The sequence below is a fragment of the Orcinus orca genome, chromosome 19 (genome assembly GCF_937001465.1).
Source record: "Orcinus orca chromosome 19, mOrcOrc1.1, whole genome shotgun sequence".
NCBI classification, from domain to species: domain Eukaryota; kingdom Metazoa; phylum Chordata; class Mammalia; order Artiodactyla; family Delphinidae; genus Orcinus; species Orcinus orca.
Genome location: NC_064577.1, coordinates 54242446 through 54261485, shown reverse-complemented (window position 1 = coordinate 54261485; position 19040 = coordinate 54242446). Strand labels below are relative to the sequence as shown.

Below are 19040 nucleotides of genomic sequence, written 5' to 3'. Positions count from 1 at the left end.
CCCCGGTTTGCCGGGACGGGGCGGGGGGGGGCGCTCGAAGCATTCAGAACTGTTCACAACTCTGGCTTATTCGCAGGGCAGGGAGGGGCTCAAAGCAATCAGGACTGTTTGCAGTTCTGGCTTATTTGCCAGCCCCCAGTTTGCTGGGGGGGGTTCATGGGTCACGTCTCCTTTCCATGTCCTCAGTTATCCCACTACAGCTAATGAACTTCAAGTTCATTAGTTGTGTGACCTTGGGTGGGTTTCATAACCTTTTGTTTTTATTTTAATAGCTTTTTTGAGGTATCATTTAAGTACCACAAAATTTACTCATTTTAAGTGTACAGTTCACTGATTTTTAGTAAATTTATGAAGTCATGCAGCCTTCCCCAAGCCTAATTTTAGAACATGTGTGTTACCCCCAAAGAAACCTCCTGCCCATTTGCAGTCATCCCCTGTTCCCATTCCCAATCTCAGACAATCACCAAGCTACTTCCTGTCTCTACAGACTTAACTTTTCCAGGAATTTCTCAGAACTTCTTTAAACCTCAGTTTTGTTGTCTGTAAAATGAGTTTACCAATGGTCCACACCTCATATTTTCATTGCGTAGCTTAAATGGGATGACCCCTGTAACGCACTCAGCCCAGGGCCTGGTATTCAGTAAGTACTCAACAAGCAATAGCTATCAGTGTTATCTTACCTAGCTATCTGCAGTCCTTCAGGATTAAACATGCCATATGTTCTTGGAGAGACCTCAAATATTGAATCTGATTTAGTCAGCTGTCTTTCTTCATACAGTCTTCTTCATACACACTGCCCAGTGGCAGCTACAGCTTTGACATCTGCCATTAGCTGGTGAAAAATGCTTACTTTTCATACCTTGTGAGCCTGTTACTTGCCACAGAGGGCTGGAGTTGGACAGTTTCCACAGTGGTAGATTGGAGAGGTGTCCTAGGGCCTGAGGAATGGAAATGAGCTCTTCTATGAGAGGCAAAGAAAATTCAGTGCACACTTGAGGGTGCATTTATAGGATTAGAGAGATGTGATTCACCAAGGCTGTCTTGTAGTTTAGTGATGTAAATGTGGAAAAACACCATAATTGAAGAGAATGAGTGATGCCTTTCTGCAGGTGAAGTGTCAGGGTTTAGGGACAGTGGGGATTACTCCTCTGTGGGATTACTCCTGTGTGGGAATTGCAAATGTCAAACACAAACATTATGACCTTTTGACATTTCTCAGATGTAAACACATTAGCGCTACAGAATTTATTCTGCTTAGGACAAATAAGTGAACTATTGGCAGCAATGTTTCTCAAAATATTTTAACTCTATGAATGCAATTTAAAAATTGAAATTTTTAAAAAATGCATTTGAATTACAATTGGTAAGAAGTGTAACAGCTTGATTTTTAGACTAGTGAGCCAGAATAACAGAACATCTCAAAAATTAGTTATGACAGTAGCAAATTGCTAAAGCGTGCCTCCACGCCCCTTCCGCTTCTTCACTGATAGAGATAATGAGATGCTTATTTCATAGGGTTATTATGAGTATTAATCTCCAAGTACAGTGCCCAGCTCACAGCAGGTGCTGCATAGATGTTAGTTCCTGTAAAATGTGCATTACATTACAGTTCTAAATTATCAGTTCTTTAATCTGGAAAAAGGAGATCATTATTACACCTACCTTATTAGTACTTACTAAGTACTTATTACATACTGGGCACCACAGTAAGAGCTTTAGATGGATTATCTAATTTAATCCTCATAATCATTCCCCTAGGTAGAAACTCTTATTAGACCCACTTTGCAGCTGAGGAAAGCAAGGCTAGTAGGTGGAAGAGCTTAGACCATACCTGGGTTGTGACTCCAAGCCCATTCTATAAATACCATGCTGTATTTCCTGGCACGGGAGTTTTGAGATGACTCTGAAATACTATATGGAAAAACACCACAGCCCTAGCTCATTGAAAGTGATATTTATCCTTTCTCCATTCCTGCCTTTTTCTTTTTCCTTGTCTCAATCCCCCAGAAGCAGCATCTAAAAAATACCTCTTCTGGCTGTTGAAGGCCTATTGGACAAACACACCAGGCTGAAGGACTCATGGGAACATCTCAGTGGAAGGTCCAGCCTGGGTGGTCTGGTGCAGGAACACTGGCTTGGGGACTGGAAGGGACAGTTTCCCACCCACGCTTTGCCACCAAGAGTCATCAGTTGACTCTTGGCGAGTCACTGTCACCTTTTCCATAAGGGTGTAAGGCCCCTTCCAGCTCTAAGAGCTTGTGTTGTCTTTACTGAAATTATTAGCTTGTCATTTGGAACAGTGGCTTGGAGCAAATGTGCAGAGAGAATAGAGCTAAATTAGAAGACTGTGGGAAGAAGAAGGGGCTGGTGTCACCCTCCTTCTGGCTGTCCCAAGTGTTAACTGTAGGACTCAGGCAACTAATGTAGCGTTTTTGAGCTTCATTTCCTCATGTAAAGGTGGAGATGACACCAATGCCCCTATTGATACCACAGGGCTATGTTGAGATTATATGACATAATGAATATAAAACTGAAAACTGCACTGTGTTTAGAGAAACAAATGCTAGTGTTATTGAAAGAACTTACAGCAGGTCCGAGTGATTGGAAGACTTCAAACGCATAATACATGATTGTTGCAGTGACTGCTGACAGATCACCAAAGGAAATACATTCCAAGCTGAAAAACCAAGTATAAGACTATGCCTGATTGTTTTCTCAGGGCCAAGAACATAGTGGGTCCATAAATTTTTTCTGAGTTACATAGTGGAAGGAGGTGGAACTTTCTATGATAGTGTGTGTGAAGTTTCAGATATCTGTGCAAAATTAAATATGCTTCAAGTTAATGTCCATTAATAGTGTCCATTATCTCTTCTCTTCCTTGACAATTCATTTTAGTAATGCTTATGTATTTCTGTACTATTTTAATGTTTTACACATAGTCATATTTGCTTGTAATGTTTTGTCAGTCTACTTTTCTACTTAAAATAATGTTAAAGAAAAAACAAACCTGGACTTAGGGTTGGGGGTTATTGCAGTAGGGAGAATACTTTGACCATAAGATCCACGAGTATCTCAGAAGTGAGGCAGAAAGGTCTTTCTTTTATAGAGAGAAGTCAGCAAGGCTAGAAGCCATGTATGGGCAAGTGAGATGAAGGTGGCCTGACTGGAGAAGAGAACAGAGAATATCTTACCCTGAGGCCAGTCTGTTCTCAGGAGGTGCTGGATGCTGACTCAGGCTGAGGCTGGGCCAAAGTTTAGGGTCTGGAGGAAGGAGAGGTACTTAACTAGCTTGGTTAGCAAGTATTTTGTTCCAATTGATCAGTGGAATAAGCAGTTTAGCTAATCATTTACAGGGCAATGAAAGGGAATTTAGAGGCTCTATGTCTGGCCTTGTGACAGGTAAACAAGGGGCATGTATGTGAGTCTCATCTAAGTCATGAGGGGAAAGGTGGTTCTTTTGTGATAAGCTGTTTTCTGGAACCCAAAGAGTGGGAGATTTTCTTAACCTCTACTGTTTGCTGGGATGACAGAACTCAAGTACAATTCTCAGTAAGAACTACTTGTAATAATTAGGATTGCTTTTAGCTGCAAGTAACAGAAAACTGGATTAACAAAGACTTAAGCAAAGAGGGGTTTTTCTCACCTAACAAGTAGTTCAGAGGTCAGCAGTTGCTGGCATTGGTTTAGCTAATCAACGACGTTAATAAAACTCTGAATATTTTCACTCTGCTTTCTCATGTTTGTTGTCTTTTGGTCACAAAATAGCTGCTGCAGCTCCAGAATCATATACATATTCAAAACAAGAGGGAGGTGTCTTATGGCTATTAACCTCTACGTGTATAGGAGACCAGGAAAGTTTTTAGCTGTGCACATGGCCATAGGGGTTCTCTTAGTAAGAAAGAGAGTATATGCTATAATGAATCTTCTGTTTCTTCTGGGAATTATATTCTACACATGATATTGTCTGATTCTCTACCATTGAATAATTCCTTTACCATGTCAAGTATAGGAAATTAAATATCCTATAAAGGGAGCATTAGAAAATCATGCAGTGTGTTTTACTTTAGATAAAAAAAAATGAGCCTTTCTTAGAAGTGATTTTCTGGAGGACCTTCAGGAAAAGCCAAGAACCTCTTCAGTAAACTTGTTTGGAGTCATTTATTGAAATGTTAGTATGTTTGGAAACATATCTGCAACAAATATTGTACAAGAATTATATCTCTAATTGGAAAGAGACTAAATACTGAAGTTTTATGTGGGCAATACTAGAAACATTGCCCAAATAAAACTAAGGTTTATGTCCTTTTTCTATTAAATTGTTTGTACAAACAATGGTACCTAATCCTGAGAAGATGCTTCTTTGCTACTGGTGAGAGTATAAATAGGTAAAAATTTTTCTTAAAGTTTAGAAAAAGTAAAAAGAGCATTAAAATGTTAATGTTCTTTACCCTAAAATTTATCTCTAAGGAAGAATTTGCTTTCCTTGTGAAAATGTTAGAATTATGAACCAAGTTTGTCCATACAGAATCATTTTTCCAGCAATGCTCATAATTGTGAAAATATATGGAAACAGAAATAACTTACAAGAATAATTAAATTAGTTGTTATTGCTCCATAGTTTCAAATTAATATAGTTAAAAATAGGAATACAAGTTGTTTATCCATCTTACTCCCATTTTATAACACGTAGAAGTATTTATTTACTCAAAAAACATGTCAAATATTACCAATAGGTACTTGCGGATTATGGAATTTCACGTCATTTTAATTTTCTTTATTATTTTTGGCATTTTCTCATTTTCCTTAATGAATATGAATTATTTCTATAATTATAAAAAATTCACTTTATTTTGTAAAAGATATAATGAAAGTGTGAGTATCTTTGCTGAGACCCTCTTTTGAAAGAAATAAGGGGTGAAAAAGTGCTTTGATCCAAGAATTTGGGTGGGGTTGCTCAGAGCCTGAAAAGAACCTTTTATTGATAGACTAGAAAAGGTGTCACAAAGCACTTTGTCCTCTGGAGTTCTGGCATTTCTCAGTTCTGCCACGAAGGAAGTGTTTAAAGGAAGTTGTCCCAATAGTTCATTCTTTTGTATTCAGGTTAATCCCATCTTTCTATTTTTCTCTTCCTAGAGAGCTTTCTGTTTTTCTTTTCTGTGATATGTACAAGACTGAGGTTACTAGGGCTGAAACTATATTCAGAGGGATGGGAACCAGTTCTAGAAAACTGTCTTAATTCATCCAGATAACCAAAGGTAACTCATGTGGAGTTGGAGAGATCATTATCTCTATACATAATTATCCCTTTTGCTTAGTATGTGTAGAAAATGGGGACCCAGTACTCCTGAACAGAAGCAAATTGTCCCTCTCCTAAGACATTAAAATGTGTGTGGGTGTAGATGTGTGGTGTGTACAATACCTCACTATCTTTCCATCTGTGAACTTGAGGGGAGGGGACAGGAAGGGAAGGAGATGTTTCTCTTGAGTCCTGCCTTTCCTATGGGGCATCCATGGTACAGCATATAAGGAGGTCAGACCTACCAGTTTGTCATTTGCTGGTTGGAAACCCTTGGTATGAAGCCACATACTTTTGGAACTGAAACATCCTTATGAATTCAGTTTCAATTTTACCTTCCATATCCTGCCAGGTACTTTCATATACATCTGAGATTCCTAAACTGGGTTATGCTTATCCCTGGGTTATGCCACCCGAGTCAGGAGACAATTGAAGCCTCAGGATCTCTAGAAAGATTTCCCATGTTTACCCCTTGACCTCAGGTAAGTCCCTGGAACGGTGTTTAAGAAGATGGGTTCATTCGTGTTTGATTAGCCAATCAGATTGCGTTAGCACGTGGAAATATGAATACATATAAAAGCTTCATTTTTGTTTGTTTGTTTGCTTTTGCACTGAAATTAAGAGGCATTGATTTAATTTTAACAATAGAGCCTTTAGACAAGGTGAGGTTCAGGAATTGTTAGCTGCCATTGTACGGAGAGTGAAGCGTGTAGTGTCACCAACTCCAGCCCAGAACCCTCACAGAATATGGCTTAACATGAAAACAAGGAAAGTCTCTTGTACTTAGGAATCTAGATATGGTCTTTTACTGAATAAAAGGGACTAGTATGATTTGAGGCTGGTGTGTTGCCCCCTTTTCATTCTTTTATACACAAGTCTTTTACAGGGACTTCCCTGTCAGTCCAGTGGTTAAGACTTCGCCTTCCAATGCAGTGGGTGAGGGTTCAGTCCCTGGTTGGGGAGCTAAGATTCCACATACCTTGTGGCGAAAACCCCAAAACATAAAACAGAAGCAGCATTGTTAACAAATTCAATAAAGACTTAAAAAAAAGTCACTTATAGAAAAATTCTGTCTTGGAATTGGTAAAACAATGTGTTGGGTTTCATTACGCCCCATGGATATCTAAAACAGTAGTCTGAACCCTGAATGCTAGCTACCTATATGATACCCCTACATGGATGTTTAATAAGCCTCTCAAACTCAACGTGCTCAAGGTAGAACTCTTGGTTACCCTGCAGCCCACAGATCACCTCCTCTGCAAGTTTTCTCTGTCTTAGAAAATGGATCTTCCATCTACCTGGTTGTTTAAGCAAGTGTTATAAGAATTATCCTCAACTCTTTGTTTTCTCTGTCCCCACAGCCAGTCTGTCAGCAATTCCTGTTGACATCACTTCCAAAATGTGTCCCTAAATCACTGACTTCTCCCCATCACTGTTGTTACCTTCCTGTCTAATCACCATCATCTCTTTTCTGGACCATTGCACTGGTCTTCTAACTCAGGGGTCCCCAATCCCCGGGCCACGGACTGGTGCTGGTCTGTGGCCTGTTAGGAACCGCACTGCACAGCAGGAGGTGAGTGGCATGTGAGCGAGCGAAGCTTCATCTGTATTTACAGCCACTCCCCATCGCTTGCATTACCGCCTGAGCTCCACCTTCTGTCAGATCAGCAGTGGCGTTAGAATCCCATAGGAGCGCAAACCCTACTGTGCATTGCTCACATAAGGGATCTAGGTTGCGTGCTTCTCATGAGAATCTAATGCCTGATGATCTGAGGTGGAGCTGAGGCCGTGATGCTAGCGCTGGGGAGTGGCTGCAAATACAGATTATCATTAGCAGAGAGGTTTGACTACACAGAGACCAAAGTAAATCAATTGCTTGCAGACTCATTTCAAAACCCTATCAGTGAATGGCAAGTGAAAACAAGCTCGTGGCTCTCACTGATTCTGCATTAGGGTGAATTATATAATTATTTCATTAAATATTGCAATGTAATAATAATAGAAATAAAGTACACAATAAATGTAATGCACTTGAATCATCCCGAAACCATCCTCCACCCTGGTCCGTGGAAAAATTGTCTTCCACGAAACCGGTCCCTAGTGCCAAAAAAGTTGGGGACCTCTGTTCTAACCCATCTCCTTGCTCCCTTATGATCTGTTTTCTACCAAGAAGCAAGAATCATCTTTTAAAAGTCATCCCCTATTTAAAGTCATTCCCATATTTAAAATTATTTGTTGGTTTTCCGGAGCAGTTATAAAAATATTTTCACCCCTTTACCCTGGTTTACAAAGCCCTTTGGGCATGGCCTCTACTACCTCTCTGACCTCAGCCCTTACCACTCTCCCCCATCACAGTTCTCTGGACCCCCTGACTTTCTGTTCTGTGAGTAAGGCAAACCATCGGGCCCCCTCCCAACCAGAAGTGGGCTTTCCTCATCTTCCCATGGCTGGATCCTTCTAATATTTAGAAGAAACCGTTCTGATAAATCCCTCATAGAGACATTTCCTGAACACCCAATGATATAGGATGCACCACCAGCCCACCAAAACTAGACACCATTTATCACATAACCCTCTTTTATCCTACTTAAATTACCTGGATAGCATATAGCTGTCACCACCTCCAATGCCTAAGGCCAAATATAAGACCCATGAGAGCAGGTTCCTCATCTGCTTTTTCACTGTTGTTTCACTAAGACCAAGAGGAGGTGCTCAATAATGGTGCTGCATGAACAACTGTTTTTCATATGCTGTGTAATCTCAACCTGAGAATCAATAGGTTGTTTCTATCTGTTCTGTTGTTTCTATAGCAGACTGGAGTGTATGAGTATAAGGTCTTTGGCTTTCTGGAGGATTGCTCACCGGATCTACTTGCAGATGTCTATATGGACTTAGACTATAGAAAACAGTGGGACCAATATGTTAAAGGTGAGTGACACTTACAATTTAACAAAACCAGTTAGAAAGTAGAATCTAATGTTATTTATTCTAGCCAGCAGTAAGCAAAAGGTTTAATTTTTACTATATTATGTTTCATTTTTAATTTTGGCATATATGTCTTAAAGTTCTAGGTTAAAATGTGACTTTGCTAATCTTAGGATTTGCTCCTTGCATACTATTAGAGTCACTCTCCAATTTGCTCTGAGGGCTGCTTTGTTTTTATTATAAGTTCGTTGTCATCTCATAAACCTAGGTGGTCATGGAAAGCTTCTTGGAGGAGGTGGTACCCAAGCTTTGTTTTAGAGGTTGAATCAGAGTTTTATAAATGGCAAGAATACCTATATGTGAAGAGATGAGAGGGTGAGGGGGTGAGTGGTTAAAGGGCATTTGAGGTCTAGGAATAGCATGAGTAAAGTGAGGAAGGCATGAAACAACATGAAATATTAAAAAATTGTGAGCAGTTGGGTGCTATTGAGTTGCTGGGGTAGCAGAATCTGGAACTAGGGTGGGAGGAGGGTCCAGAGCCCCAAGGGCCTAGGCTGGCCACCTCGCTACACTTCTTAGATTTTCACTAGAAGTGAGGGAGAGTTATGAGAAGCATTAGATAGGGGCTCTTCCTGCCACTTAGAATGGGGAGTGGCCTCTGCCATCCAAGTCACAGCGGGGTAGATACGCAGCAGCTAGCCCAGGGACACAGAAACCCTGACATACCCTTGCTGTGGTCAGGAATCTTAGTTGCAAGTAACCAAGCACTAACAAATGCCAGTGTAAGAAAAGGAGAAAGCGTTTTTTTTGTTGTTGTTGTTGTTCATGGAATTGAAAAGTGCATAGGTGTCTGGCTTCCAGGTCAGCTACATCCAATACTTTATATCTCCAGCTTGACTGTGTTTTCTTCTGTGTTGATCTCATTCTCAGGCAGATTCTTATGTCATGGCAAAGTTGCCACCAGGGGTTGCAGGCTTACATTCTAACCATGTACATAACTCCAGAGGAATAGGAACGTTCCTACTGATGCAGCCAGAGTCCCAGGGTTGGCTCTCATAGCCTCAATATGGATCATATACTTACTTCCTGGGGACATTTATCATGGTTTTGGGTCACTTAGTGCTATCAAATAGCCTTCCTATCTAGGGGAAATTGTGATGCCACTTATTCAAGGGAGAAGCCACAAGTTCTCTGTCCATCTCTCTAGCAGACATTGTTCAGTCGTGTGCTGTAGACATTGGAAGAGCGTCTGATGTGCGGTACTTGGCATCAGCAGTCCACACTATGGAGTACAGTCCAGAGACAGCAGTAGTTTGGCTTCTCTGGAGCCATCCTGAGGTTCTAACCTAACTGTGGTCCTCCTAGATCTTCTGTAAACTGCATGAGAGCCTTTAAAAAAACACTTTTTGGCCTAAAGTTGCTAGAGTGGCAAGCCAAGACTCTGTCCACACATGCCTTCCCTAAACTAATCACCTTGGCCATGTCTGGCTCAATATCACACCCCTATAATTAACGCCGAGTCAGTTCTGCTTAAACCGCATAGTGAAGGAGAAAAAGGAGAATGAGATGCTGGTCCAAGAAGAGGAGAGCCAAAGCTGAGCAGGCAAAGCAACAGATGTCTGCTCCTTCCCTTCCTTTCAAGGGCATCTTCAGCCTCCTGTACCAGTGGGCTGGCAAGCTCTTTACCCCATGGTCTGCTTCTAATAGATTTCATTTTTTCAAAAGCTAAATTAATTAACACATTGCCACAGTTAGTATCTCCTCAAGGGACTCTCTTGGTTCCTTCAGCAGCCTTGGTGTAGCGCCTTCTCTAAACGGTTAGTTAGAAGCTTCCTGCACAGCTTGCGGACAGAGGCTGTGCACTTCATAGTGTTCCTTTGCTATCTCCATGCAAGAGCTGATGCTATATGCACTATATGCATGGTGGATATTAAGGAGATTTGGTCCCTGTAGCTGTGGTATAAAGCAACATAGGAGAGAGGAAAGAAAGTTAGGATTAGCACAGTTAAGCAACTTTCTAGCTGTTTAGAAAGGACACTGCCCTCTCTGGAAACTTTGTTTCCCAATTGAACACACAAGACTAGGTCGCTCAGTCCCAGGACACCTGTAATATGTCAAGAAATCTAAAGGGTGGTGTGCGTAAGGACACAACAGTAAAACATTTGCTACTCTAGTGACATCTGGTGGTTTCCCTGATTTTGTTTTTTGTTTTTTTTTGCAGTACGCGGGCCTCTCACTGTTGCAGCCTCTCCCGTTGCGGAGCACAGGCTCCGGACGCGCAGGCTCAGCGGCCATGGCTCACGGGCCTAGCCACTCCGCAGCATGTGGGATCTTCCCGGACCGGGGCACGAACCCGTGTCCCCTGCATCGGCAGGCGGACTCTCAACCACTGCACCACCAGGGAAGCCCGGTTTCCCTGATTTTTAAACCTGAAAATTTATTTTTTAATGCCGAATTTTATTTCACTGCATTTTTTTGAGAGTGTTGTTTGTGCTATATGATGAACAATTTTTGCTGGGTTCTTTTATTTTTACTCTGTTTTTATATCTACTAGACTCTGCCCCTGGGCAGCAGACTTTCAGTGGCAGTAAACCTGACTTTTTCTAGAATTCTGTGCCTTATGAGTGAGTGGTTTAGCATCCCTACAGGATCATCATATCAAAGCTTCTTGTTTTTTTTAATTTCTTCTGAATTTTTGAATTTTATTTTATTTATTTTTTTATACAGCAGGTCCTTACTACTTATCCATTTTATACATATTAGTGTATACATGTCAATCCCAATCTCCCAATTCATCACACCACCCCCCCACCCGATCGGTTTCCCCCCTTGGTGCCCACACATTTGTTCTCTCCATCTGTGTCTCTATTTCTGCCCTGCAAACCAGTTCATCTGTACTATTTTTCTAGGTTCCACATATATGCATTAACATACGATATTTGTTTTTCTCTTTCTGACTTACTTCACTCTGTATGACAGTCTCTAGATCCATCCACGTCTCTACAAATGACCCAATTTTGCTCCTTTTTATGGCTGAGTAATATTCCATTGTATATATGTACCACATCTTCTGTATCCATTCGCCTGTCAATGGGCATTTAGGTTGCTTCCATGACCTGGCTATTGTAAATAGTGCTGCAGTGAACATTGAGGTGCTTGTGTCTTTTTGAATTATGGTTTTCTGTGGGTATATGCCCAGTAGTGGGATTGTTGGGTCATATGGTAATTCTATTTTTAGTTTTTTAAGGAACCTCCATGCTGTTCTCCATAGTGGCTGTATCAATTTACAATCCCACCAATAGTGCAAGAGGATTCCCTTTTCTCCACACCCTCTCCAGCATTTGTTGTTTGTAGATTTTCTGATGATGCCCATTCTAACTGGTGTGAGGTGATACCTGATTGTAGTTTTGATTTGCATTTCTCTAATAATTAGTGATGTTGAGCAGCTTTTCATGTGCTTCTTGGCCATCTGTATGTCTTCTTTGGAGAAATGTCTATTTAGGTCTTCTTCCCATTTTTTTGATTGGGTTGTTTGTTTTTCTAATATTTAGCTGCATGAGCTGTTTATATATATATATGTCCATTAATTCATTTGCAAATATTTTCTCCCATTCTGAGGGTTGTCTTTTCGTCTTGTTTGTAGTTTCCTTTGCTGTGCAAAAGCTTTTAAGTTTCATTAGGACCCATTTGTTTATTTTTGTTTTTATTCCCATTACTCTAGAAGGTGGATCAAAAAAGATCTTGCTGTGATTTATGTCAAAGAGTGTTCTTCCTATGTTTTCCTCTAAGAGTTTTATAGCGTCCGGTCTTACATTTATGTCTCTAATCCATTTTGAGTTTATTTTTGTGTATGGTGTTAAAGAATGTTCTAATTTCATTCTTTTACATGTAGCTGTCCAGTTTTCCCAGCACCACTTATTGAAGAGACTGTCTTTTCTCCATTTTATATCCTTGCCTCCTTTGTCATAGATTAGGTAACTATAGGTGCGTGGGTTTATTTCTGGGCTCTCTATCTTGTTCCATTGATCTGTATTTGTGTTTTTGTGCCAGTACCATATTATCTTGATGACTGTAGCTTTGTAATGTAGTCTGAAGTCAGGGAGTCTGATTCCTCCACCTCCGTTTTTTTCCCTCAAGACTGCTTTGGCTATTCATGGTCTTTTGTCTCTCCATACAAATTTTAAGACTTTTTGTTCTAGTTTTGTAAAAAATGCCATTGGTAATTTGATAGGGATTGCACTGAATCTGTAGATTGCTTTGAGTAGTATAGTCATTTTCACAATATTGATTCTTCCAATCCAAGAACATGGTATATCTCTCCATCTGTTTGTATCATCTTTAACTTCTTTCATCAGTGTCTTGTAGTTTTCTGCATATAGGTCTTTTGTCTCCCTAGGTAAGTTATTCCTAGGTATTTTATTCTTTTTGTTGCAAAGATAAATGGGAGTGTTTCCTTAATTTCTCTTTCACATTTTTCATCATTAGTGTATAGGAATGCAAGAGACTTCTGTGCATTAATTTTGTATCCTGCAACTTTACGAAATTCATTGATTAGCTCTTGTAGTTTTCTGGTGGCATCTTTAGGATTCTCTACATATCGTATCATGTCATCTGCAGACAGTGACAGTTTTACTTCTTTTCCGATTTGGATTCGTTTTATTTCTTTTTCTTCTCTGATTGCTGTGGCTAGGACTTCCAAAACTATCTTGAATCATAGTGGTGAGAGTGGACATCCTTGTCTTGTTCCTGATCTCAGAGGAAATGCTTTCAGTTTTTCACCATTGAAAATGATGTTTGCTGTGGGTTTTGTCGTATATGGCGTTTATTATGTTGAGCTAAGTTTGCTCTTTGCCCACTTTCTGGAGAGTTTTGATCATAAATGGGCATTGAAGTTTGTCAAAAACTTTTTCTGCATCTATTGAGATGATCATATGGTTTTTATTCTTCAGTTTGTTAATATGGTGTATCACGTTGATTGATTTGCATATATTGAAGAATCCTTGCATCCCTGGGATAAATCCCACTTGACCATGGTGTGTGATCCTTTGAATGTGTTGTTGGATTCTGTTTGCTAGAATTTTGTTGAGGATTTTTGCATCTATGTTCATCAGTGATATTGGTGTGTAATTTTCTCTTTTTGCATATATTTGTCTGGTTTTGGTATCAGGGTGATGGTGGCCTCCTAGAATGAGTGTGGGAGTGTTCCTCCCTCTGTTATATTTTGTAAGAGTTTGAGAAGGATAGGTGTTATCTCTTTTCTAAATATTTGATAGAATTTGCCTGTGAAGCCATCTGGTCCTGGACTTTTGTTTGTTGCAAGATTTTTAATCACAGTTTCAATATCATTACTTGTGTTTGGTCTGTTCATATTTTCTATTTCTTCCTGGTTCAGTCTTGTAAGGTTATAACTTTCTAAGAATTTGTCCATTTCTTCCAGGTTGTCCATTTTATTGGCATAGAGTTGCTTGTAGTAGTCTCTTAGGATGCTTTGTATTTCTGCGGTGTCTGTTGTAACTGCTCCTTTTTCATTTCTAATTTTATTGGTTTGAGTCCTCTCCCTCTTTTTCCTGATGAGTCTGGTTAATGGTTTATCAATTTCGTGTATCTTCTCAAAGAACCAGCTTTCAGTTTTATTGATCTTTACTATTGTTTTCTTTGTTTCTATTTCATTTATTTCTGCTTTGATCTTTATGATTTCTTTCCTTCTGCTAACTTTGGGTTTTGTTTGTTCTTCTTTCTCAAGTTCCTTTAGATGTAAGGTTAGATTGTTCATTTGAGATTTTTCTTGTTTTCTGTGGTAGGCTTGTATTGCTAGAAACTTCCCTCTTAGAACCGCTTTTGCTGCATCCATAGGTTTTGGATCATCGTTTTTTTGTTGTAATTTGTTTCCAGATATTTTTTGATTTCCTCAGTGATCTCTTGGTTATTTAGTAGCGTATTGTTTAACCTCCATGTGTTTGTGTTTTTTTATGTTTTTTTCCCTGTAATTGATTTCTAATCTCACAGTGTTGTGGTCCGAAAAGATGCTTGATATGATTTCAATTTCTAAATTTACTGAGGCTTGATTTGTGACCCAAGATGTGATCTATCCTGGAAAATGTTCCGTGTGCACTTGAGAAGAAAGTGTAATCTTCTGTTTTTGTATGGAATATCCTATAAATACCAGTTAAATCTATCTGGTCTATTGTGTCATTTAAAGCTTGTGTTTTTTTCCTTATTAATTTTCTGTTTGGATGATCTGTCCATTGGTTTAAGTGAGGTGTTAAAGTCCCCCACTATTATTGTGTTACTGTCGATATCCTCTTTTATAGCTGTTAGCAGTTGCCTTATGTATTGAGGTGCTCCTATGTTGGGTGCATATATATTTATAATTGTTATATCTTCTTTTAGATTGATCCGTTGATCATTATGTAATGTCCTTCCTTGTCTCTTGTAACATTCTTTATTTTAAAGTCTATTTTATCTGATATGAGTATTGCTATTCCAGCTTTCTTTTGATTTCCATTTGCATGGAATATCTTTTTCCATCCCCTCACTTTCTGTCTGTATGTGTCCCAAGGTCTGAAGTGGGTCTCTTATAGACAGCATATATATAGGTCTTGTTTTTGTATCCATTCAGCAAGCCTGTGTCTTCTGATTGGAGCATTTAATCCATTCACGTTTAAGGTAATTATCGATATGTATGTTCCTATTACCATTTTCTTAATTGTTTTTGGTTTGTTTTTGTAGGTCCTTTTCTTCTCTTGTGTTTCCCTCTTAGAGAAGTTCCTTTAGCGTTTGTGGTAGAGCTTGTTTGGTGGTGCTGAATTCTCTTAGCTTTCACGTGTTTGTAAAGCTTTTGATTTCTCCATCAAATGTGAATGTGATCCTTGCTGGGTAGAGTAATCTTGGTTGTAGGTTCCTCCTTTTCATCACTTTAAATATATCATGCCACTCCCTCTGGCTTGTAGAGTTTCTGCTGAGAAATCAGCTGTTAACCTTATGGGTGTTCCCTTGTATGTTATTTGTCATTTTTCCCTTGGTGCTTTCAACAATTTTTCTTTGTCTTTAATTTTTGTCAATTTGATTACTATGTGTCTCGACGTGTTTTCCCTTGGGCTTATCCTGCCTGGGACTCTGTGCTTCCTGGACTTTGGTGGCTATTTCCTTTCCCATGTTAAGGAAGTTTTTGACTGTAATCTTTTCATACATTTTCTTGGGTCCTTTCTCTGTCTCTTCTCCTTCTGGGACCGCTATAATGTAATGTTGTTGCATTTAATGTTGTCCCAGAGGTTATTAGGCTGTCTTCATTTCTTTTGATTCTTTTTTCTTTATTCTGTTCTGTGGCAGTGAATTCCACCATTCTGTCTTCCTGGTCACTTATCTGTTATTCTGCCTCAGTTATTCTGCTATTGACTCCTTCTAGAGTATTTTTCATTTCAGTTATTGTATTGTTCATCTCTGTTTGTTTGTTCTTTAAATCTTCTAGGTGTTTGTTCTTTAATTCTTCTAGGTCTTTGTTAAACATTTCTTGCATCTTCTCGATCTTTGCCTCCATTCTTTTTCCGAGGTCCTGGATCATCTTCACTATCATTATTCTGAATTCTTTTTCTGGAAGATTTCCTATCTCCACTTCATTTAGTTGTTTTTCTGGGGTTTTATCTTGTTCCTTCATCTGGTACATAGTCCTCTGCCTTTTCACCTTGTCTATCTTTCTGTGAATGTGGTTTTTTTTTGGTTTGTTTTTTTTTCTGCTTCCTTGTCTGTTTCTTTTCTTTTTTTTTTTTTAACATCTTTATTGGGGTATAATTGCTTTACATTGGTGTGTTAGTTTCTGCTTTATAACAAAGTGAATCAGTTATACATATACATATGTTCCCATATCTCTTCCCTCTTGCGTCTCCCGCCCTCCCACCCTCCCTATCCCACCCCTCTAGGCGGTTACAAAGCACCGAGCCAATATCCCTGTGCCATGCGGCTACTTCCCACTAGCTATCTACCTTATGTTTGTTAGTGTGTATATGTCCATGACTCTCTCTCGCCCTGTCACAGCTCACCCTTCCCTCTCCCCATATCCTCAAGTCCCTTCTCCAGTAGGTCTGTGTCTTTATTCCTGTCTTACCCCTAGGTTCTTCATGACATTTTTTTTTCTTCTTAAATTCCATATATATGTGTATCATACGGTATTTGTCTTTTTCTTTCTGACTTACTTCACTCTGTGTGACAGACTCTAGGTCTATCCACCTCATTACAAATAGCTCAATTTCATTTCTTTTTATGGCTGAGTAATATTCCATTGTATATATGTGCCAAATCTTCTTTATCCATTCATCCGATGATGGGCACTTAGGTTGTTTCCATGTCCTGGCTATTGTAAATAGAGCTGCAGTGAACATTTTGGTACATGACTCTTTTTGAATTATGGTTTTCTCAGGGTATATGCCCAGTAGTGGGATTGCTGGGTCATATGGTAGTTCTATTTGTAGTTTTTTAAGGAACCTCCATACTGTTCTCCATAGTGGCTGAACCAATTCACATTCCTGCCAGCAGTGCAAGAGGATTCCCTTTTCTCCACACCCTCTCCAGCATTTATTGTTTCTAGATTTTTTGATGATGGGTATTCTGACCTGTGTGAGGTGATATCTCATTGTAGTTTTGATTTGCATTTCTCTAATGATTAATGATGTTGAGCATTCTTTCATGTGTTTGTTGGAAGTCTCTATGTCTTCTTTGGAGAAATGTCTATTTAGGTCTTCTGCCCATTTTTGGATTGGGTTGTTTGTTTTTCTGTTATTGAGCTGCATGAGCTGCTTATAAATTCTGGAGATTAATCCTTTGTCAGTTGCTTCATTTGCAAATATTTTCTCCCATTCTGAGGGTTGTCTTTTGGTCTTGTTTATAGTTTCCTTTGCTGTGCAAAAGCTTTGAAGTTTCATTAGGTCCCATTTGTTTATTTTTGTTTTTATTTCCATTACTCTAGGAGGTGGGTCAGAAAGGATCTTGCTGTGATTTATGTCATAGAGTGTTCTGCCTATGTTTTCCTCTAAGAGTTTGATAGTTTACATTTAGGTCTTTAATCCATTTTGAGCTTATTTTTGTGTATGGTGTTAGGGAGTGATCTAATCTCATACTTTTACATGTATCTGTCCAGTTTTCCCAGCACCACTTATTGAAGAGGCTGTCCTTTCTCCACTGTACATTCCTGCCTCCTTTATCAAAGATAAGGTGACCATATGTGCGTGGGTTTATCTCTGGGCTTTCTATCCTGTTCCATTGATCTATATTTCTGTTTTTGTGCCAGTACCATACTGTCTTGATTACTGTAGCTTTGTAGTATAGTCTGAAGTCAGGGAGCCTGATTCCTCCAGCTCCTTGTTCGTTCTCAAGATTGCTTTGGCTATTCGGGGTCTTTTGTGTTTCCATACAAATTGTGAAATTTTTTGTTCTAGTTCTGTGAAAAATGCCAGTGGTAGTTTGATAGGGATTGCATTGAATCTATAGATTGCTTTGGGTAGTAGAGTCATTTTCACAATGTTGATTCTTCCAATCCAAGAACATGGTATATCTCTCCATCTTATTTGTATCATCTTTAATTTCTTTCATCAGTGTCTTATAATTTTCTGCATACAGGTCTTTTGTCTCCTTAGGTAGGTTTATTCCTAGATATTTTATTCTTTTTGTTGCAATGGTAAATGGGAGTGTTTTCTTGATTTCCATTTCAGATTTTTCATCATTAGTATATAGGAATGCCAGATATTTCTGTGCATTAATTTTGTATCCTGCTACTTTACCAAATTCATTGATTAGCTCTAGTAGTTTTCTGGTAGCATCTTTAGGATTCTCTATGTATAGTATCATGTCATCTGCAAACAGTGACAGCTTTACTTCTTCTTTTCCGATTTGGATACCTTTTATTTCCTTTTCTTCTCTGATTGCTGTGGCTAAAACTTCCAAAACTATGTTGAATAAGAGTGGTGAGAGTGGGCAACCTTGTCTTGTTCCTGATCTTAGTGGAAATGCTTTCAGTTTTTCACCATTGAGGATGATGTTTGCTGTGGGCTTGTCATATATGGCCTTTATTATGTTGAGGAAAGTTCCCTCTATGCCTACTTTCTGCAGGGTTTTTATCATAAATGGGTGTTGCATTTTGTCAAAAGGTTTCTCTGCATCTATTGAGATGATCATATGGTGTTTCTCCTTCAATTTGTTAATATGATTTATCACATTGATAGATTTGTGTATATTGAAGAATCCTTGCATTCCTGGAATAAACCCCACTTGATCATGGTGTATGATCCTTTTAATGTGCTGTTGGATTCTGTATGCTAGTATTTTGTTGAGGATTTTTGCATCTATGTTCATCAGTGATATTGGCCTGTAGTTTTCTTTCTTTGTGACATCCTTGTCTGGTTTTGGTATCAAGGTGATGGTGGCCTCGTAGAAGGAATTTGGGAGTGTTCCTCCCTCTGCTATATTTTGGAAGAGTTTGAGAAGGATAGGTGTTAGCTCTTCTCTAAATGTTTGATAGAATTCGCCTGTGAAGCCATCTGGTCCTGGGCTTTTGTTTGTTGGAAGATTTTTAATCACAGTTTCAATTTCAGTGCTTGTGATTGGGCTGTTCATATTTTCTATTTCTTCCTGATTCGGTCTTGGCAGGTTGTGCATTTCTAAGAATTTGTCCATTTCTTCCAGATTGTCCATTTTATTGGCATAGAGTTGCTTGTAGTAATCTCTCATGATCTTTTTTATTTCTGCAGTGTCAGTTGTTACTTATCCTTTTTCATTTCTAATTCTATTGATTTGAGTCTTCTCCCTTTTTTCTTGATGGGTCTGGCTAGTG

At 39.1% G+C, this 19040-nt stretch overlaps 1 protein-coding gene across 1 annotated transcript in view; it reads left to right on the top strand.

Moving 5' to 3' along the window:
• LOC101274757 (phosphatidylcholine transfer protein) overlaps positions 1 to 19040 on the top strand; it is a 34846-nt gene that overhangs the window by 5651 nt on the left and 10155 nt on the right. The window contains exon 2 of the mRNA XM_004271795.4: positions 8107 to 8224. Coding sequence (XP_004271843.1) covers positions 8107 to 8224 — 118 coding nt within the window. The remainder of the gene's footprint in view (positions 1 to 8106; positions 8225 to 19040) is intronic.